The sequence below is a fragment of the Phalacrocorax aristotelis genome, chromosome 11 (assembly GCF_949628215.1).
Source record: "Phalacrocorax aristotelis chromosome 11, bGulAri2.1, whole genome shotgun sequence".
In the NCBI taxonomy this organism is placed as follows: Eukaryota; Metazoa; Chordata; class Aves; order Suliformes; family Phalacrocoracidae; genus Phalacrocorax; species Phalacrocorax aristotelis.
This window is the reverse complement of record NC_134286.1, coordinates 2,397,231-2,419,812: the sequence shown is the minus strand read 5'-3', so window position 1 is coordinate 2,419,812 and position 22,582 is coordinate 2,397,231. Positions and strand designations below refer to the sequence as shown.

General features: G+C 44.2%; 1 protein-coding gene across 1 annotated transcript; it reads left to right on the top strand.

Moving 5' to 3' along the window:
- Positions 1-7,292: 7,292 nt before the first annotated feature.
- On the top strand, positions 7,293-18,341 carry ITM2A (integral membrane protein 2A). Its single transcript, XM_075106606.1, has 6 exons — positions 7,293-7,471; positions 11,500-11,631; positions 11,865-12,053; positions 13,447-13,557; positions 14,691-14,841; positions 17,261-18,341. The coding sequence occupies exons 1-6, from the start codon at positions 7,388-7,390 to the stop codon at positions 17,347-17,349; spliced, it is 756 nt and encodes a 251-aa protein (XP_074962707.1). The 5' UTR covers positions 7,293-7,387; the 3' UTR covers positions 17,350-18,341.
- Positions 18,342-22,582: the final 4,241 nt, after the last annotated feature.

Here is a 22,582-nt window from a genome sequence, read left to right as displayed (position 1 = left end):
CATCCTTAGTGTTTTTCAAGATTCAGCCACAAAAAACCCAACCTTCTGTTGGAGATAGTCCTACTCCGAGTGGGAGGTTGGACTGAAAAAACAAGAGTTCTCTTCCAACAAACATTCCCATGTTTCCGTGATCTTAAATTCAGGCCAATGCGCATGTCTTTGACATCAACTTGGTGAGATTTCAATGTATCCTGAATTGCTTCCTTAAAAAGACCTTCTTTCTGAACTGGGGAGCTTCATACAGAAGTGCAGTAGAAGAAAACTACCATTTTTTCAGGATGTCTTCATTCCAGTCCTTCAAAATGCAAATACTATTCATTCTGCTGTCTGCTAGAGAGCCAACGCGTTCAAAAATAACATCACATGGCGTCTCATCAAAGACTTCTAACATCACCAGGTGTCTCCTCAGTGTGAAGAGATTTCTTAGAACAGGAAAATAAAGTACCACAAGTTATTTCCCATATCATGATGTGGCATCTATCATATGAACAGAAAACACCTTCTGCAGTAAAACCTGTAGTCTGTAAAAACACGGTAGACAGTAGATATCCTTTCCCGTAAAATCAAAGCTATCTTCTCAAAACCAATATATTAAAAAAATTAACATTTTTTTTTAGGATCTGTTTGGACAACATAATATTTCGTATATGAATTAAACTTAGTTTGTGCTTGTGTCTGTACAACAGTGCACATATGTGATCACGTCTCTTCCTCTCTGCACTGTAAAGAGGAAACTCGTGTGTGTGTGTTTGTGTGTGTACGATCACAGGCTGCTTCCTTGCTGCATTGCAAAGAGGAAATGCAGGCTGGGCTTGACAGCCTGCATCTTACAGAACCAGCTTTCATCTTCACCCAGAAGCAGACACCGCAACTTTGCTGAGGCTTTGCCTCTCGGCGCTGTCAGTCCCTTTCCTCACAGATAAATACCGTAAGAGCATACCACTATCACCTGCTCGGCTCCTTAACAGAAAATCTGCACCCTGTTGCACAACTTCTCTGACAATCTGCAGGAAAAAAAGCAACAAATCTCTTTAACTGACAATATTTGTACTCCAAGCTGCTGTTAGGGCAGGTGTTCTGCGGTATTTCTATTTTTGACAGTATAGGCTTCACACAGATGAAAAGGGACACCTGTACTCTAAAAAAATGCCCATAGTAGTAGGTGAGGGTGAAGGTAGGTTCATTTTCTGTAAGTGCTTTTTTTTCGAAAGTTCATGTTCTTTCATTAGGTAAGAGAAAGCAAAAGCACCGTGAAACTGGCTGCAAAAGATTGGTGCTGTGTTCTTTCTCAGAGGCAAGTACGAGGGTGATTTTTGTCAGCATTGATGGTCGGTAAGGTGATACAATAACATATTTTGTTCTTTAAGGTTCTTATAAATTTGTGATATTGCTATGATACCTAACATATATACCTAGTCTTCTTTAGATAAAAAAGTGACAGAAAGTAGGTTGTTATTTGCAGGAAAGGTGCCTCTATAATTGCACTATAGCTTTTCACTAACCACAGCTCCAATGGTTAACAAAACTCTGCTAAAGCCCTTGAAAGATTCACCTGTGATTTTTTTCACCCCAGCTCCAAAACCTTTTATAGCCTCTCAGTGCAGTGCTCAGACTGGGTGCCTAATTACATCACCTTGCAAATAAGAAAATTCTCCAGCTGGAACGCTGTCTAGCTATAAATCCGTTATTAATGTCATATTAGCAGATATAGAGCTACCTTATATGGAAGTGGCGTGCATGCAAGAGGCACAGATGTAAACAGTCAGAGCAAACCAGAGCTCTTGTTTCCTTGGCTTGTTTGAGAACTGCGTCTTCACTGGAAGACTTAATCGATGTTAAACTGATGATGTGCCTACACAGCAATCATCCGCGCCGTTTAGGAGTGCTCTATAGGTGCTATTTTCGTTAAGCTAGAAAAGAGCTGCCCCTGTGTGCACAGCCATATGAACACATTGCAAAGTAAACCCACGCATAACAAGTCAAACAAGCTACACCAGTCGAAGCACAGTTTTGACAGCACGTTAGGGATCTCTGCCAACACAGCTCTGTTGATCTGGAAACATCTTCACACAGCCACAGTCTATGTACAGCTCGGGCTCAGCTGCATTTGTAGGCAAGGACAGGCTGAGTTCAGCACAGTTTGGGGCAACACAGCCGAACAAGTTGTACCCGTGCCCGCGCTCGTCATTAAACTAAGTTCAAACTACAACTGTGGTCACAAGCTCGGTCAGCGCTGGGTTGTTTTGCTGCTGTTGATAAGAGGCTGGCCATTGCAGCAATGTCTGTGGCGCATCGGGCGGCCCGGCGTAGGTGTGGGCTCCGCCGCTGCCGCGCTGCATTCCAGCAGGCTGGCTGAGACACCACCCCGCGACTCTTGCTAGCAAGTAGAGATTAGGACACAGAGAAAATGCCAAGGACGGAGGGGTGGGGTTAACCCCAGCACTTTCCCATTTAGGGTGTCTAATAAGTAGCAGCCCCTGATAAGCCCATGGTTCTTGCTCAGTCTGGGGGTCCTCACCTACAGCAGCCCCAGGCAGGTGAACTCGCAGCATGGTGGCGAACATGGTGAGCACTGGAGCGACCTGAGCCTCAGCCAGCCCACCTTGCCAGCGGGAGAATCGCTGGGGCATGCCGTCCGTCGGGGTGGCTTTGGGGGGAAGTGTGCCTGACAGGAAAAAGGGAAAACCCGAGATGACACCCCTCAATGCCAAGGTAAATATTAATCTCTGTCCAAAAATTAGTATTGGGTCAGTTCAGTAGGAAATAGCTCGAGCTTTGAGTGTTTATTGTTCTTCCTCTATTAGCAGTGTTTAGCAATGCTTTTTCAGACCTGCCAAGGCTCTGGGTTCCTAACATATCTCTGGTGTAATTCTGCTTGCCTCACTGCAGTTACACCGGAGGCGGATTTGGCCCTTTAATCGTTTGGGGTTGCTGATCCCTCTGGGCGTGCTGCTTGCTCGGCAGATTTTCTGGAGGACTGGAATTTCTCGTGGAATTCTGTCTGTGAGGCAATGGCTCTGTGTGCAGCGAGTCCTCTTCGGCATGGGTCTGAGCACAGTCATTAGAGGATGTGCTCTTGACGTTGCTGCTTGATTGGTAATCACCTCTTCGTCTCTGCCTCCTTCGGGCTCACTTTTCTGCTCATCGCTTCCACGGTTTGTCACTACAGAGCAAACAGACTCATGGCTTTCCCCTGAATGTAAATAGGCTATTTTCCATTTAACTAATGTTCCTGGTACAGTATTTTGTAACAAGGCAATCAGAAGTGAGTCAGAATCAAAAGCAAATCAGAGAAGTGAGAAAGAAGTACGCTTTCTCTGTCACAGATATTAATCTAATACCGCTGCAGCAAAGAAAAGCATGCCAGGCAGTAAGGGAAGTCAGCAGAGCAAACACAGTAATCGCTATCCAGAGACAGAGATCCTCAGTCAAGGGCCCAAAATAATCTGAACCTAGTTTGAAAAACTTTCCTCTACAAACATTTGTATTGGCAGCTCTCAGCATTTCAGTTTCATAGTCTGAAATACAGATAGATCCCTTATCAACAGCCTTATAAACAAGAGAGAGGTAGAAAGGCAGCAGAGGTCTAAAGGTCACCGGTTAGAGAAGGAAGAGAGCGAATATCAGAGCTAGAGTGTGAGGGAAAACAGGCTGAGGAGGTGATGAAGGAGGAAGCCTTAGGAAGAGAGATGGAAAAGGACTGGAGGCAAAAATTAGAACTTCAGACATCTGGATAAACATAAAACGTCAAAGTGGGAGAAAGGCCCCCTTTCGTAAGGGAGAAAGTTTGTGGTTTCATTTTTAACAGTCCTTCGTGACGTACTTATTGTTTGCCTTTTGTTGCCCTTCTTTCACTAGTTATGCTACTCATAAAAAAACCCCACAACTGATAGGTATAGTGTATATGGCAAACTATTACTAATTACATGTATTAATTATTGTTTCTTTACGTGTGCTGCCTCGGGTCCGGGCTGGGGCTCAGCTGTGCAATGCTCAGTGCAGGTACAAAGCTCCGTGCAGGGGACAGCCCTTGTTACCTGTGAACTTGTGCAACGTGCGGGGAGAGCAGCAAGCTCAGGCTAAGCAAATACCCGCTTCGGTGCTTAACCAGGCACATGGATTCAGGTCTAACAAAAAACTTCAACACATGTTTAACATTAAGCTGTGAGTGGCCGTTGAAATGTAAAGCGTGTGCTTACATGTCTTGCCAGCCTGTAGCCCTCCTGATCGTAGCTTTGTTTGAACTAGAACAACATAGGCGACTGAGGATCGTGCACATAAGCAATACCTTCTACTTCAAAGCCGGAGAATACTTTACAAACTAGGACAAATACAATACCGTATTTCTTCCAAGAGGTGAGGAAGTGTTCTCCTGGCATACATGAGGAGATAGAGTCAAGGCAAATGTATTGTGAAGTTTGTGTTTCTTAAGTTCATTAGAATACCTAAAAAATTCCCTCACAGTAAAAATTAGTGTTAGTGCTGTGCAGGATTGCTCAAAGAGATGCTTCAAGTGGTGCTATCTGCTGAACCAATGATTGGTCCAGTAAAAAAGACTACCTCACCTTACAAACTTTGCTCTTTAATATTCTTAGATTGTCTGGGCTACTTGCATCATCTCTGCCACTGAAAAGGGAGGCATTGGTGTCTAATGTCTCTTTTAAGAAATACAGTTGGCTGCTCTTTGTGAGTAAGCTTCAAGGGAGCAGAACCACAGCCGCTACGGCACCCCAGTTCACCCTTCTTTTGGGCCAAATTCCTCTGCTTTCTAAGACGATCTAGTCCCTGTATTTGTTACACTTTTAAGCAGTGCTGCTTTAACATTACAAACACCAGAAGGATTAAAAGGATCATTAAGGGGACAATCTCTTGCCTTTCAAGGTGATAAAGATGATCTCAGGATAAATACCAGTAAACTAAACCCAGGGTGTTTTAGTGGAAAGGAGAATCAGAAATATTACGGAATTCAAAAGAATAGGTGATATTACTTGTTCAGGTGTCTTGGGATTTCCAGGCCTAAACTGCAGCCAACTTGTGGCAAAAGCCTAAATAAAAACTGGGCCAGGTCCAAGAGACTGATGCAAAAGCATTTTAGAGGTGAAGTGGTGGAGCCACCCACCACCACAATATCTCTAATATTTATTCAGTCCGAGGGCCTGATGATTTCAGGATGGTAAAAAAATATATGAATTTTCTAATGTCTATGCACCTCAGGACGGAATTTGTCTTCCCAGACCTAGTACTTCAGATTGCAACCGCTCTAAAAAATACTGTCAGACTCTTGGAGGAGAAGCTTTATTTGGAAGGGGTGGTTACTGACTGAATGGACAGTTGTTATTATCAGGTAAGGAGAGGAAAAATTGCTTGATGATACTGGAATTTCTTTCTCCTGGACACTGCACATTTTAAATATGTTTTGGTGATTGTCACAGATGCTACAAAGAGAAATGCACAAAAAAAAATCACGACAAAGCTTATGAGAGTTCCAGTTTTGCAAATCCAGAGACTGCAGGCAAATGTCAAAAAAACCTTATATTTCTAAATTTTTGTCTGTACACAATATTTCAAAGTGTGTGCGTCCCTCGCAACCGATCACAGAACATGATAGTGAGCAAGCCGGGATGTACAGACGCTAGTGTTGATAAAGAGCAAGGGTCTATTTCAGTCTTATTTCCGTGTTCTTTTTCAAGTAAAAGTGCTGGGTAATTGCAAGATAAAGTCAATTTGTTTAACCATGAAGTAATTAAACTAGATTAAGATACTGAAAGTTATTCATATAATTTATAAACTGCCAGGTTGTAGAATACAGATATTGCTACAGCCATATAGCAAACTTACTTATTCTGCTTTTAAATCTGTGTTTCAGGGACTTTGTTGAGAGTATAGCTTAACTTATTCCTAACATTCTAAAGCTAGGAAGTATGAGAATAATTTTTTTCACTGTTTTCCTGGCAAAATGAGGTAAAAGTGTTTTCTGTTACTAGACAAAGCCAGGTTAAATAGACATAGAGACTTTGTTCTTCTCTGACTGGAGTCAAAATTCTTATTAACATGAAAGAAAGCAATATCAAACACATGATCTTGAGAGGAAATAACAGTGGTACTGCATCTGTAGAATAACAGGAACATGCTGTGAATGCTGGAATACACGCTGCATTTTGCGTACGCTTAGAAGAATTACTTATTGCGATATTTGCATAGTGTTCAGTTCAGTTTAATTACAGCTGTCTGTGAAGAAGAGTTCAATGGTGTAGGCACCAGAGTCAAACCGGATCTTTTTCTAGGGCTGTAAAGCCAAATTCCAGTGAGATGGACACAGACTTTCATCCATATGAAGGAGAAGATCATTTCAGGCAGTCGAATACATGAAGCCTTTTCTTCTTCTGCCCCTTTGGAGGCATTAAATGAATGGTGATGCCTTGTCTGTCTCCTTGGCTGTTAAAGATCCCTCAGGCTGTATTTCACAAGAGAAGGGAGGCAGCTTGACTAAAAATATCCCCGTCCCTGTGCCGCACTGAATGTGGCCCAGAGACGCCTCCTTCTCTCCAGCGTAACACACAGAGCACTAGACGTGCATTTCATCGTCTGAGTGAGCAGTGGGCGAAGCTAGAAGGAACCGAAAGGGTTGCTGTGGGGGCAGGCTGCAAAACGTGCAAGGGCCGCCGCCGCCCCCGCTGCTCACGGTTCCCCCCTCGCCGCCTCGCCCGCCCCACACCGCTGTCAGCCTCTCCCAGATTTCAGGCTGGTTTTAGGATGCGGGCCTTTTAATGGAGGAGCTTGGTCCATGCCAGACTTGCCCGTGAAGCACCCCGTCCAGGCATGGAGCTGTGTAACCCCCTAACAGGGAGGGACGTGGTGTTTCTAGAAACCTCCATGAGAATAAAGGCCTGCATGAGGGGCTGGTGCAGCAGGCTCAACCTCAGCAATGAGGATGGTGAAGAGAAAAGGACGTTTCGGTCAGCCCCGAGGAGTTTATGGTACATCTGCCTTTTTGGGATGAGGTACTCGGCCCGCTGTAATGGCGCCTGGGCATCATTAAATTGCTAATTCACCACCACTTTCCGAGAGGAAGTAGGTTTGCCGGGCAGAGGTGGGATGCCAGCACCCTGCCACTGCTGTGCTCAACCTCCCAGCACGGGGGGCGCCGCCCGGGTTTGCAGCTTCCCGGGGTCAGGGCGACAGCACGAGCCGCCATCTTCCCGCCCTCCCGCCTCCCCATTGTGAACCGCCCGGCCGGCAGGGGGCGCGCCTCCCGCACCCTCCCGAGAGGCGGAGCTCGGCGGGGTGGGGCGTGGCGGCGGGGAGGGGGCGTGGCCGGGTCAGTTCGCCCCACCCCTCCGCCCGGAGTCTCTTCAGCGGGGAGGCGGCGGAACGCAGCAGCGGCGCCATGGTGAAGATCGCCTTTAACTCCCCCTTCGCCCACAAGGACGAGCCGAAGAAGGAGGCGGCCGAGGCGCTGGTGGCCGATAAGGTGCGGAGAGCGGGGTTTTTCCGCGGTCGGGTGGCGGCGGGAGGAGCGGGGCCGAAGGGGAGGGGGGGTAGGAGGAGGTAGAAGCCGCCGCCATCTTCTCGCAGGCAGGCAGCGGGCCGGGGGAGGGCAGGCAGCGGGCCGGGGGAGGGCAGCCCGCGGCTCCCTGCAGCGCTGGGGCACCCTTCCAGCGTGGGGCTGGGCGTGTGGGGGTGCGTGTGTGGGAGGGTGTCTCTCGCCTTGGGAGGCTGCCGGGCGGTGCGGGGCTGGGGCCGCAGCGGTTTGCGGTTCCTTCACCGCAGCTGTTCTCCCAGCCCGGTTGTCGCTCGGGAGGACCCGGGCGGTGCCAAACACCGTGACAAACCCGGGACAGCTCCGGCCCGGCTGTTTATCTCGGAGCTGGGCCGGTGCCAGGGCCGTGCTTCCTGACGGGGCTTTAAACCTTGGCAGCCTCGCAGGCGGGTGAACCCTGCGCCCTGCCGGGCTCCGCTCCCTCCCGGCCAGCCCGCGAAAAGACCCAGGAAAAGCGCCGTCCCCAGGTTTTCCGCCGCCCCGGGGAAGGAGCAGGTTTGCAGCAGTGTTTTCCAAGGAGGAAAAAAAAATAAGTGGGTTAGGGCTCGTCCTCCCCTCGCTGCTGCTCTGAAGCCCTCGTAGGCAGCGAGTTGGAGCGCGGCGCTGTGGTGAGGTGTCTGGGCTGCTGGTATGTCTAGCTTAAATTAAGAAACCTGCCATAAAGGGTTTTAAATAGAAACCCAGGCAAGTACTCTGTGGTTGGCTTTTCCTTCCTAACGAGTTGCCGTGTTGCTGACTTGAACTGAACTTTCCAAATCTCTGGGAGACTTTATTTTGAAGATGTCTTACTCAGCTGCTGGTGTGTTCCGTCAGGTGAAGATGACCCGTGTCTAGGTAAATAAATCAGTAGCTGTAGAGGAGGAACATGGCATGGCCCGAGTTTATTTGCAATCAGGGAGTGGGACTATTAGGGAAAAAAAAAAAAACCACCGCAGATACCTGTAGACTTGGACTTTAGTGTCTTTATTCCCCCCCCATCCCAAACCATAATCAGGAAAGCAGCTTGCCTTCCAGCCTACAGAGCTGCTGCCCCTCCTGAAATAGCCTCCCTTTGAAAGGAGAAGGGGTGCAGGGTGGTGGTGTTGCTCAGTGGGAACTTTGGAGTTGTAGGTGTGCACAATTAATACAGTAGCACTGAATCAGTGGGTCAAGAGGAGGGGGAGAAGGCTGTGAAACAGTGTAGATAAAGGACTAACTTAAATTTTGAAAATGTCATTAGTTTTGCCAGTTTCTTCTAGGACAAACTCATCAGCTACTCCTGAGGCAGCTTGTTACGCATATTTTTACTGGCTCTGTACCATGCAAGCTCTGAGCATAATAGTTCTAATAAACACACCCTTTCTTCTCATGATAGCAGCTCCTCTCAACGTAGAAGCTACTTGTGCTGTTTTGTTATACCTGTCACAGTAGTCTCTGTGTTTGCGCATAACTTTTAACAACTCTTCACTCTGACTTCAGGGCTTAGGGGTGCATGTAAACATCAAGTTCACAGTTTTACTCCAAGACAAACTTGTTCTAGTGCTCGTTAATGTCTCCTTTTGCTGGAATATTTGCGCAGGGCAAACAAGCTTAATGGCTAATGTTGCCTGAAACAGCACAATAGAAGTGCCCTAGAATATCTGCATGAAACACTTGAGCTTGCAGAATAATCTCCCTGCAGATTCTTTGGAGCTGTCAACAGCGTCTCATGAGCTAGCTGCAGATGTTAACACAAGTGATTTTTCCTCTCCTCTCTTACTCCTAGTTTGCTTTGCTTTTTACTGCGCACCTTAGAACTGCGTTTTCTTTGTAGGTTTTTATGACTTACTATTTTTGAGCAGAGGCTTTGTAACCTACTGGAACGAAGCCTTGCTATTGTGTTCGCTCATCGGCTCTGTGCTCTTTGATTCAGGCTGCTTACATTGCTTCTTAAATGATAAATACCTTTGCTTTGTTTGAAGTATGTGCAGTGCAAGTGTAGCTAATTACATGTCAACATCAGCCAAGCCCTAGGATGTCTGTGGCACCAAAACCTGCTGCTGACTGTTGTGTTCAAGTAATGATAGGCTAGATGAATAAGTTACTGAAAGGTGTAGGTGAAGGTGGCAGAATATGAAGAGAACAGAATTAGTCTTGATCTTAAAAGCCAGTTAACTCTGAAAGATGGTTTTTGCATAATGGTGTATAAATGTGGCATAATTCTGACTTGAAACTAGTTGGGTTGTTTGTGTTTTTGTGACGAGTGCTTAACTAGCCAATTGCGGCAGCTTATGTCTTGCTGAAACAACGTTTTTCTGTTTGGAGGATGCGAGAGTGGAATGTAGGAGTATTGACTTCCACAAAACAGCTTGTTTTTTGTTTCAGTGCTTGCATAGCTGATGTGGTTGACTTTTACACTGCTGTATTTTGCTGAGCATGGAAATATGCGCAGCCTTTGTAGTAAAACTGTGGCTTGTCCTGATCACAGGTCACTTAAATATATTGTGTTCTACAGGACTGCAAATAGCAGGACCCAAATCAAAAAAGGCCCTGGAAGCTGCTGTGCTGAATCTAGCTACTGACTCTAGGAACAATGTGAAGGAAAAGATCTTTTGCTGTGAAATCCACTTTTTCTTCCTGGCCAGTGGAAAGAGCAGGTCTTGAAAGTGAGCTGCTAAATACCAGAGTCATGAATCATTAAAGGGACATACGTGACCAAATATATAGATTATCTAAATATTTGGGTTTGGCTTTTTTTTTTTCCAAAAAGACCCAAAACCAGTGCGTGTTTGCCCAAAGGGAATGTCTCTTCTGATTGCTTGGTATTTGACTTGAGGAGAAAAAACCCTTCCCTGTGCGGGTGCCAGAGCAGGGGCACAGGCTGCCCAGAGAGGTTGTGGAGTCCCTTCCCTGGAGACATTCACCCCCCGCCTGGACGCGGCCCTGTGCCCCTGCTCTGGGAGTGCCTGCTCAAGCAGGGGTGGGATGGAATGAGCTCCAGAGGCCCCTTCCAGCCCCCGCCATTCTGTGACAGTACTTTTGCCATTCTCCTCCCAAGTTGGCTTGTATGAGCCTTTTGCCTGGAAGTCTAGGAAGGCACTGAAAGAACTCCTGAGTGTTAAACGTGCCATTTGGACACGACCACTTATTGTGCGATCAGTATTGCACAACTCATCATCACGTTATGTGATGGTGATAGCAGTTTCTTCTGGATGCAGTCACCTTCTGTTTGAGAGAACGCTGCAGAGGGGAAAGCAACCAAGTCACTGAACTAAAGATAAGTTTCAGGCTGCTAGAAACAGAAGTTCCCTGGCACTTGGGTGGAAGATGGGGTATTTTGAAGCTGCGGGGTAGGATGTGCCATAGGGACTTATTTTTATTTGGCATAATTTGAAGCTGCATTTAAGCTGACGAGTGTTTCTCTTTCACGGTGGACTTACTTGTGCATGTTACAAGCTCTAAAATTTGAATGTGATTTGTGTCAGATGTCTGTTCTCCAGCTAATAGGCAAAGTTGCCCTTAGCCTTTACTGTGAGTCCAACTATGTAAGGAAAAGTAATGTTACCTTAATCCATCTGGTGTCGAGAGGAGGATAGGAAATAGACTTTTGGGAAGAGGCCTGAAAACACTGTGTACCTTAAAATGACCTTACTCTACAAATCTTTGTTTCCTTGTACTATATTGCAGTTGCAGCTCTCTTATCTTTTGTTACAGTTATTCCAGTTTCTTACAGCTCAAATGGAGGATGCTTTCTAGACAAACCTTTACCCAGAAACTAATTAAGAAAATATCCTCTTTCAGTGCCATTTGAAAATGGATTTTAATATGTTACAATAGTATTTTGTGTAAGTGTTTTCTTATTTTATGATGCTTGAATTAAAATTCTCACTGCACACCTAGAAGAAGTAGAACATGGTAGGTCAAAGGGAAGCAGTAGATAACAGCTTACTTTTATTCAGAGCAGGTGTACTTTCTGAATTCTCATTCCTCTTTATTTAAAGGATCCAGAAGTTGCCACACATGGACGTGAAAACTCCTCTGGAAGATGTCTATTGACTCTGCTGGGTCTAGCGTTCATCTTGGCAGGAGTTGTTGTTGGTGGAGCCTGCATCTACAAGTACTTCATGCCTAAGGTAATGTGACAGTTTTTTTTTAATTTAAGCATCACTGAATTAAAAAAAGTGTAATTATAAATGGATTACCACTGTAATAGAAAACCTTCAATAACTGGGACATGAAGGCTACTATGTCCTTTATAAAAGTTCCAAGTGTGACAGACCTGTGCCTCGTCATAGCATAAGTGTTAGAAATAAAATTTTAAAGCAACGTTCACTGTGAAAATAACTAGCCTTGCTCTTACTTTCAGCACAAGGTGTACCGTGGTGAAATGTGTTACTTTGAAAATGAAAATCGTGATCGTGCAGCAGAACCTTATTTCCTCCCTATTGCTGAAGAAGCTGACATTCGAGAAGATGATAACATAGCCATCATTGATGTGCCCGTTCCAAAGTTCTCGGACAGTGATCCAGCAGCAATCGTTCATGACTTTGACAGGGTGAGTATATGGGAAGTGATAAGAAATAACTAGTTGCCTTGCTCAGTGGGAAACTGTGGAGTGGATAATAATGGTAACAGCTCCAGGGCTTTCATTCTTGAGACCTTTAAAGCTTACTGTCAATGCACGCTTCTCTTGGGATGGGTTTAAGTGTGGGAAATCTGATCCTTCTAACTCTGTAATAGTGGACTTCTGCGAGGGAGGAGTGTCACAGGAATGTTGGAGGAGTTCATACCCACAGGGACTCTGACTGGATTGTTTCTGAAAGCAATGCGTCTCGGTGCTATGCAACTTTAAATATCATTGCCCATAGGATGTCTGGAAGTGACGCTTGCTATTTGGTGAAGAATCCTACGTAAATGAAATGAGGGTAGGAGAACATTGTAAATGTGAGTTAAAAAAATGAGGAAGCTGCGGGCTCGGTCTAAAATTCTGCCAGACTGTGTTCCAGCAAAATGTAGAATTCCAAACAAGAGTGGGCCTCAGATAAGTGAATTGAAAAATCACCTCAAGTGGATGAAACCTGTAACTTGAAAGTGCTGTGTTAGTTGCATGTAACTTCTCTACAGCAAAGATGAGAGGATGGTTTTAATTTGACTTTTTAATTAAAGTTGCATCGATAGTATTAACAGTTACCCTTAGTGGTAAAAGCTCTTGTAGGTTGTTTGTAAATCAAACCTTGGCAACACAGATATAATCACGGTAAAGACACTCTGACTGACCTCTGTACATGCCGCCTTTAACAGGAGCGTAGAATACCACGCAGGCAAGCTGTGCTACTTGCACTCGCACTGTTCACAGCTTTTATCTGTGGAGTCTTGACAGAATCTTGGCTCTAACTTAAAGGATTCAGGCAGCTGAAATTCTTGGGTTGATTCTGGCTAAGTGCTATGCAAAGTCATAATAAAACAAGTAGATATGTTGATAACTTTAGTCTCTGCAGTTCTTGCAGTCAGGGGTGAAGCTGATGTGACTTTCTAGAGGCTTAATACTTCTTCTGAAGAACTATTTACAGGGAGTGATTGCTTATCAGCACTTGGACAACCTTTTTGTTTGCACTGTGCTTAATTGGACTTCGTCAGTTATGAGTGTTCTCCAAACACTTTTCCTCTATTAATACAGGCTGTACTCATGTGGAATTATGGTATAAACGCAGTTTCTAGTCAGCTCTCACTTCTCTACAAAAGTGCTGTTGTAAACAGTAGCTATAACTGCTTTGTTAGCAAAAGTGGTGCTGGCTAAGTTCTTACACCAGACAGTTCCCGAATGCATCTTGTTGATACTAGCTGTGCATGATCTTCAGCTTTTTGAGCTTCCTTCTTAGTCCTTGTAGAACTGTGTCCTCATAATCAAAGGTCATGCTTAATTAATTGAAAGCTTGTTTTCAAAATAGCTTTTGACAGCATATCTTGACTTGCAACTGGGTAAATGCTATGTGATTCCACTGAACACATCCATAGTGATGCCGCCAAGAAACTTGATGGATCTCTTCGCAAAGCTAGCGGTATGTGGAAACTTTCCTGTTTAGTTATGCTGACAAGATCCCTCTTGATGAGAATGCTGGGTGTTGCTCCTGAACTACAGTCTCTTGCTAGAACAGCCCTCCTGCCATCAAAGTACATAATCCCCCGGCTCAGTCACTGTACTGAAGTTAAGGCCAGCTGTCAGTGTATATTATGTTGAGTAGATTCATGCTTAATGCTCTTATTAATACCTAGCTTTATGAAAGCTGAAAGCAACTAGCAAATAAGGTTAAATTTAGCTATTATAAAGGAATTTGATAAGCCCCAAATATTATTGAAAGCCTAAACCTGAAAGTTGCTTCCGGAAAGCTCGCTTGCCCCATGAGGGTTTTAATGAAAAGAACAATGCTAACTTGTTCTTCTGTTCTATTGGCGCTGTAGTTATGAGCTCACCGCGAGCACTTTTGACTCCTCAGTGACTAAAACTGGTGTTTTTCCAAGACTTACTTATGGGTCAAGTTGATAGAGCTTGCTGCTACTTTGAAATGAAACATAACACTTGAGCTATCGTGTGTCAAATGTACTTTTCAAGAAAAGTCACTGACTCTTCTCCACCTAGTGCTAAGAGGCCACCTGATCTAGCTTAGCTAGTTTTATTTTCTTTAGCTTCATGAAGACAAGTTTTAAGTGTGTCTTCTGGCTCCTATTTTTAGGAGTTGGTCATGAGGGGTGGCGAGTCATTTCAATAGTGCTGTGATCTTGTGGCAAAGACTTAACTTTTGTAGGTCGCAGTGCTTTTTTTGGTATTAGAAATACATTGCCTCAAACATGGACGCTTTTGTAATACTTTTTCCTCCCCTTTTAATTGCAAACTTTGTCGCATACAAATAAGCTTGAACAGGTTCTGTTTGTGTCTGCTTCATGTGAGATGAGTAATGTTAAGGTTAACTGCACTTTGTTTGGATGTAACTGCAACTGTTTGAAATAGCCTTTATCAGTTTTTCACTACTTTGGTATGCTTTGGTATGTTCAAAACTAGCACATCTTAGTATTAAAAAGAAGGAAAGCTGAAATCTAGTGCTTGAAGCCCTTCCAACGTGGAGGGTAAAATGTAGTGATGTTTGTCCGTTGCTAGCAGAATACTGTATCTCAAGGGTTTTTTTTCCTCTTCTAGACTGGGTCTTACTTGCCTCAGACCTACCTAGTCCGTGAAGAAATGGTCGTTACAGAGGAGATAGATAATGTGTCTGATTTGGGTATCTTCATCTACCAGCTTTGTGTTGGAAAAGAGACGTTCAGACTTCAGCGCAGAGACCAAATATCGGGTAAGTTCCCTTCAGTAAAAAAAAAAAATCTATTGTGTGAGTAGGGAAAGGGTAAATACTTAAACCTCCGGAATTTTTAGACTTGGAAATCTGTGAGTGTTCAACAGGAGCTGAGACTGCTCATAGAACTGATAGGTATTTTCCCTTACTTTCAAGTATGTATCTGAAGCTTTGTTTGTACATGGTGAGAGAAAGAGTTTCAGTTATGGAATTAGAAGTTACATGCTCCACCAAAATTTCTGTTCCATCTTCTGGTTGAAGTTGTAAGTAAGTTTGGCCCCAAAATTCATGTAATCCATCTGATAACGTGAGTCTCTGTAGGTGCAGCTTAGTCTGTCACTGCCCTATCTAAAACTAAGAGGAGCACCAAGTTAAAGCATTATCTTCTGGTTCACTTGCTCTGGTGTGGTTTAAAAAAAAAAAAATTGAACACTTAGCTCCGGACATCCCAGGCTTCCTCTTTAAAAGAGGAAGAGCACTCCATAGGAACTTCTGAGCTCTGTTTCTTTATTGCCTGTCTCCTTGTGCCACCCCTCTGCCATTCTCTGGAAAGACTTGAATTTGGGGTGTCTGTGGTTTGACGTGCAGTAGGAGGCCTGGAGCACAGAAATCTGATGCTGTGATTTTTAGTTCGCTCTTGTCCTCAGAGCATTTCATACTTTGCTGCTCTCACCAAACACATAGTGAACTAATCCTTTGTCAGTTACAGCCTTTCAGAATGCGAATGTTTGGTTTGTCAGAACTCTCTGCTCTGGTTTTTCCACCAAGCTCTTTGGCAAGAGTTTCCTCAGCCCAGTTACCGCTTTGCAGCATCTGCTCTTTGCTGGAGACTACATCTTGTTACTAGGTGGAAGGCTCTGTATGTGGGAGCAAAGAACTAGTCCTGTGCAGCTAACAGTCGGGCACATGAAGGAACAGTAGCTGTTGCGAAGATGCTTTTGCGAACAAGTCTAAACTGACTGCTGCTGTGACTGAAAGACTGTAGTTGCAGGCAATACTGCAAAGAGTGTGTCTGTTTTCTTAAATCGTCTTGCTATAGCGTGTTGTTGACATCGTCGCTGCATAGTAAAAGGCTTCTACAGAATACCTCCACAAAAAGGATTCTAGTAAGTGTAGTTAGAGTTTCTGTTCTGTAACTAAACTTGTTTGCCCTTGGCAGGGAGTGGGACAGGAAACCTAGGTAAATGGAAGGCTGCTGCTGAGGAGAAAACTGTTCAGGGCTTGTCTTGCCTTCCAGATCAGATTTCGAGTGCACCTTTCCTCTAGTGTGTACAAGCCATGCACATGTAAATAATTAGACTAAAATGGATAATCTCCTGTGACTTCTGTGGAGAAGTCTTCTTGCTTAGCTGGTGCTGCATCGGCTCCCAGATTTTGTAGAGTTCATGGGTTCATCAGTTAGGTTGAATGACCTCAGGGTCTGCAGCAGTTCCCTGGAGTTGTTACTGAATGCATGTGAGAAACAGGACAGGTTATCCTAACTGTTCAGTTACGTACCCAGCTGGATAGCCGTTGGAAACGTCTTGGCTTATACAAGCGTTAAAATCGAGGTGAATTGAAGGACAGCCTATATTTTAAGTGTTTATAATCTGAAGCAGTGTCCTGCTGGGTTTGGTTTAAGAGCTAGTGCTTCTAGGTGTCAATGGATAGCTTCTCTTGCTTACTCTGAACAATTCTCTTCTTATTAAACAAGCTACAAATCTTCCTTCTCTAACTGTTGTATACTGAAGCGCTTTAGCTGAACAGCTTGTCTTTGATGGCAGGACTTAGTATATTCTTGTCTCCTGGTAAAGATTCACCTCTGATACAGGTACACTGCCTGTGTCAGGTCCAATGCTGGCTTGTCACAAAATAGAGAAAATCACTTCAGTAGTGTTAGGAAAAACTTCAGGTCATCAGCTGAGTGGCAGATCCTTAGAGGGCGCTTGTCAGAGTGAAGACTGCTCTAGAAAAACACACTGTTAAAACATACTGGATGGGGGGGAAGCGCTGATAAGGAAGTAGAGGCGTGTTTTTCTGCACCCTTTCTGAGTTTCTAAACTCTTTCCTGTAACTTCAATCTGCTTTTCCTTTTCTGTGTGGTTAGGAAGGGCTATGAGACACTTTGCCATAAACGATCTATTTAGTGTTGTCTCTTCTGTCACTAAAATGGTGGCAGGATACTAAAAAAAAGTGCTTGCTTGCTTTGTCCTGTGTTGTGTGTGGGCCCCTCTCTTGTTGTTACCATTCTGAAAATGAGGGAGGCTTTCTGATAGGAAACAAACGGGTATTAAGCTCTGGTGGTAATTAGTGGCTGTAGAAACACTCTGTACTGAATGATTGTATCTTGCTGCTGTTCGTGATGATGCAAAACTTGCAAATACTTGCTGCTGAGTTCTAGGTCTGCTTTACTTAGGCTCTCATCTTCTCTCGTCCCCAGGTCTGCAGAAACGTTCAGTGGAGAACTGCCATTCAATCAGACACTTTGAAAACTCTTTCGTTGTTGAAACAAAGATCTGTCAACAGTGAAAGGTGTTGGATGGGAGGTGACTAGTTCACACCTTCATTGAGAAGTCTGAGCATTAGACATCGACTTCTTAAAATGTGCAGTGATAATCAAAAGCCTTATGCATTTTCTGTGTATTGCTTGTATTTCAAAAGACAAAGTCACCATTTCAGCTTTCTTTTGATCCTTGGTATAACTTTTTAGTTGTCTCATGTAAAACTTAAGTTTGAGTAAGGTTGGTTTTCCTTTTTTAGAAGGTTAATATCAGTTTATCTGTTGAATGTGTTTGATTTAGTGTAATCTGGGAATGGCAGAAAAATATATATATATAAAAAAGTTAACCAATTCCTTGGCTGGAACCAATTCTATTCACCTTAACTTTCACAGAATGATTAATATTAGTCTGTGGTTTGCACATCTTGTGTACTTCTGTAGAATAGCTCTGCACTCCGTATCCCAGCTAAAAAACCTTCTGATGCGTATCATTAAAGCTTTGTTTTAACTACCATGTGTGAAGCATGTAAAATCCAACCTCAGTGATCATAAACCTTTAACACTACCCTCTTTCATTTTGTGCAATTACTGTATTGAATTCGTATGTATATTTGGAACCTTCCCCGAGCTTACATTTAATTCTTCTACATTTTGTTTGGTTTTGTGGTATTTGGTTGTTAGATTCAGATAGAGTTGCTCTTAAAGCTTGTCAGTATTTTTGGTTATGAATTGGTTTATCCTGTAACTGCCTATTTCAAGAATCTGTTCTGGTATAGCTCACTTGTGAATGTGACTGTAGTTGTAAACTTAAACTACTCTGGCTTATATAAACTTTTTAGATCAACTTTTTATGAGCAAGTAACGTTACTACTGCAGTCAGAGCATTGTTCCTCTCTTTTGAAAGCTGCAGTATAAAGATACCGAAGAGTTAGTGTCCTGCAGTTGATGAACCTGAGAGTTTTATTAAGGGACTTTATATTGGCATAAATTCTGCAACCCTATAATAAATGTTTCTCTAAAACTTTGGCGTTTGTGTGACTTCATGGCGCTGAAAGGCAAGAGCGCAGTACGCTGGGTTATGGCCCATGTCGGGGAAGCGATGGTTATGGGCCTGGGGCAGCATGCAGTGCTCTTTACCCCTCTTACCCTCACCTCTTTTTCAGCTTGTGAAGTCGAATTCCCTCCTCCTGTTGCTGTGGGAATGCTTTCAGATGCAAAACAAACTTGGGGAACAGAGGGAAGAAAAGACATCTGGCTTCAGACTTGATCCCCCAGCAGGCAATTCTCAGAGGTGCTTAGTGATGTAAATTGAGCGGAGTTCCCAGCACATGGGCAGTAACTGGCAGTTGTGGTGTAGCAAAGGAAGGATGCCTTCTGTGATTCGTCCATTTGAATATTAGTGTTGATGAGGCTGGTAATTAAAGGTACACTTTTCTCAGCGTATTTATGGCAGTGTGATGAGAAGTCTTTTTAGCGTATCATAATGGACAAAGGCAGCAGAGTGTTAATCAGCTTATTGTAACACCTTTCAGCATTTACCTATGAGCTTTGCAGTGCTTTAGGTGCAGAGCTAGGAGAGCGCTGCAGTGGAATTTCTGTGAGTGGTTGCTCAGAGAGCTAGACTATGTATGGGACCCTTCTGGTTTTCCTGGAATGTAACACTGATGGTACAGCTGGAAGTAAAACAGCGAGCAGGCCTTCTGCACTAAGAACCGGGGAGTGAGAAGTGACTGTAGGAGTAGCTGCCCTCAGCTGTCATGTGAAACCGTGCAGAGGAAAGGAGCAGAGGGTGGCTTCTGGGCGGTAGGGAATTCTGCTGCCTGGTCGTGGAAACTAGCGCAGCTCTGCTCCCGAGGTGTATGACGATGCAGAGGACGTGCCCCAGAACCAGGGCTTTGGTCTGCTTGGCTCTAAAACAGTAAGTGTAGGAGTGTGTTTTGTTATGTACTTAACTTTACTGAACTAGAATGCCATGGAAAGCTCTAATTAGTGTCACTGAGAGTCAGGTATGTGTTACTGGGGGAAGCAGCTGCACTGACAAGTTTCTGCTACGGACTTGCTATGTGCTTGGGCAAGTTACTGTCATGGTGATCTCCTCCTCCTCCTCCGGATTGTCTGAGGGGATAACGAGGGTGGGTTGGCTGCCTAGTTTTGGTTTGGTCGTTTTGGGTGGAAGGGTTTGGAAATATGTTAGTTGCAGAGAGCAAGAAGCATCTGCTTGCAGCGTTGAGGCTTGACTTTATTGAAAACAAAACAAATCAGAAATTCTCCCTTCCAGCTCTGAGTGACGGTGCGGCGGGTGGCTCTCACTATACAAGCCTTTAACCTGCTGGCTACCTTGAGGCATGGGGCAGGAATGCTAGATGTGCTTCTGGATAGGCAGAAACAGTGTCTCTTACCTTTTGTCTGGTAAAGATTTTAAAAGAAATTAAGTCAGTTCCTTAAAAGCTTATTAGATGTTCTAGGCAATAAGCCAGCATGCTCAAAGGAACAGACTGTTCTTACCTGCTTGGCGCTCTTGCATTGAGAAAGTAGCTGAAGTTTCGGTCATGTGTGCGGTGTGCTAGGTCGTTGTCTGTCCCTAAGCACGTTATGCTGGGGGTGGGCATTCAAATCAAAGGACTACAGTCTTAAGGTTGCTTTTGTGAAAACAGCCGCTATTCCTGGGATCTTCTAATGCCGTCTCTCAGTTTGAGCAGCTCCTGTGTTCGGCTGGTCTGTAGGAAGCAGGAGGGGGTGCGAGTCAGAGGAGTCCTTTGCGCCAGTAGATGGCACAGGCAGCAAGCGCTTGGATGTAAAGTGCGTGTAACTAATAAACTTGGTGTATGTATTTTAGTGTACAGATTTTCAGCTATTTTGCCAAAATTAAACCTAAAAATGGTTTGACGAAAGCTTCTTCTAGGTAGTATTTGGTGTCTTTGCTTAGATATTTTTTTTTAAGGTAAAGAACGTTTTTGCAATACAACTGTAACCTGTGTAAAACCCTATTAAACACCTGAGTAAGACTGTGCTTCAAACATAGGCGTGGTAACTGAAGGGATAACATTACCAAGACGCAAATGCAAACTTACTGACCATAGCAGCTTCTGTTTACAGGTGTGTTTACCGAAAAAGCAACTAGCGTGTGCAGGACAACTGGCAGTACCTGTGCATTTGCTTCTTGACAAGTTATCTTCACTCTAGCTTGCACGTTATTTTTCTGACACAGTATATTTAGATATAAGTTTTAAATACCTTTTATGAATGTTAAGCTGACAGTCCACAGCTTTGGATGGTTCCTCTCCCAGCATTACAGGTGAGTTTTTTTCAAGTTTAAGTATTCTAATCAAAGAGAGGACTCACAATTAAGACCAAACTTGACTTTGTTACTTGGTGGAGATGCTGCTGACCTTTGCAGAAGCCCGACAGCTTTCTGTCTGAGTGTGACTGCTAAGATTTGGGCGGTGAGTGGTGGTGCCTGTGACAGACTCTTAAATTAGAGTAGGTGTTGATCTACACTGGAACTGCAGTTTCCTCCAGCCTGACTGTGTAAAAGTTCGCAGGAATTAACCTGTTATTTACATGTATAAATACCTCGAGATGAAGATCCAGGGAAGAAAGAATGGGGACAGTGTGGAGACCTTTGAAAGATGTGCTGAGGCCTCAACCTGATATAAAACAGAGCTTTAGCACCTTGGGCTTGATAAACTGGTTGTCTAAAAGTGAGATACTTCTCACAGTAAGCTCAACTCTCTGCTATGGGCTGTTGCAGCCCAGCCATGGGCTGAGGAAAAACTCTCACCTCACCCACAGCGAAAGTCACGTGTGTATGCAGGTGCCTGGAGGCTGAAGAGCCTGCTAGGGCTTCAGCAAGACTGGGCTTACTTCTGTGGGCTTCATTAGTTATTGGCATCACAGGGAAAGCTACTGAAAATTCAGACATGTGTAGTAGAGTTTATGGTGAATGGTGGCAGAAATATCAGAGTGCTGAAATCACTCTGAATTCCCCTGAGAAATTCTGGGTTGCTATATTTAAACTGTCCTCCTTTGTCTGGGATTCACTCTTCCCCAGCTGCGGCAGCTCTGCCTGCAGTCGGGTGGGCTGGATCGGACAGTCCGCTCGTTAATGATCGAGCTGCTGCCAGCTTTCGGTTTCATAGGTTGATGCTTTTATTTCTCAGTCTTCTCTGAAGTACTCAGGAAGGCTAAAAAGAAGGAAAACATTATGATTGTTTAACTAAAGACGCCCTCTTCTACCGTACCGCTTCCCCAGTCTGTTGCATTTCATCCCACTTTCCCCTGCCATGCCCTGAACTGAAAAATAACCCTAGAAGAGAACATTTGTAGGGCCAGATAGATGCAGTTCAGTCCATGGAGCCTCCGCCGTGGCACGGTAGCTAGCCATACAGCTGAATTACTGCTCTGGGAGGGCTGCGCTTGGGGTCGGGCTTGGAAGGATTAAAGCTGCTTTGACTGTCCTAATTTTGAGCTGTGTGGGGGATGGCTTGGCTGCCAGCTATGGCACAGAGCCCAAATGCTGGCACTGGCTGAAGCTTCGAGACTGCAACCAGAATAATTATAATATGTATAATTGCAGTCACATTATTTCATTAAAATTATTTCTTCATTATGTCTATATATCCGATATTACCTAGGCAGTATAAACGGGTGTATTTCCTGTCTTGAGAATAATTAAAGACTCCACCTAGCACTCCACCTCCAAAGGAAACTGTTTCTTATAGTTCAACTATTTTGTTTACTAAAGTGCATTTTCTCTTTTGTGTTGTGACACCTTGGAGTTCTACATTTACAAATGTGAAAGTGAATTTACTCTCCTAAAAGTTGCTCTGACTGTGGGTGTAGATGTTGTGTGTCTCTTAAAGAAGTGTTCAGGCTCTCCTGAGCTGTCCCATTTTAGGCCTTGTTGATGTTTGAAGCTGTTCCGGGTTAAGCCCATGTGTGGACACCTGACTTTCTGGAACAAGGAGCTTCCTTCCTACAAACCTAATCCCTTGTTGGAGTGGAACCAGGTGCTTTTATTCTGGACCGAGAGCGCCTGCGTGCGGGATTAATCAGGAATAGATCCATGGATAGATAAACATACAGTTTCTGCTTGATGATCAAAAATCCATTGGTAGGGATGGGGTGCGTAGGGGTTTTTGGTAGTGATATCAGTGGTAACCGTGCACTACTCTCACTTGACAATAACTAATTTAGTACTTTGGTTTCTCTGCACTTTGGTCATAGCTTCCTTGTCATCTCACATTCTTAGCCTGTTTCACT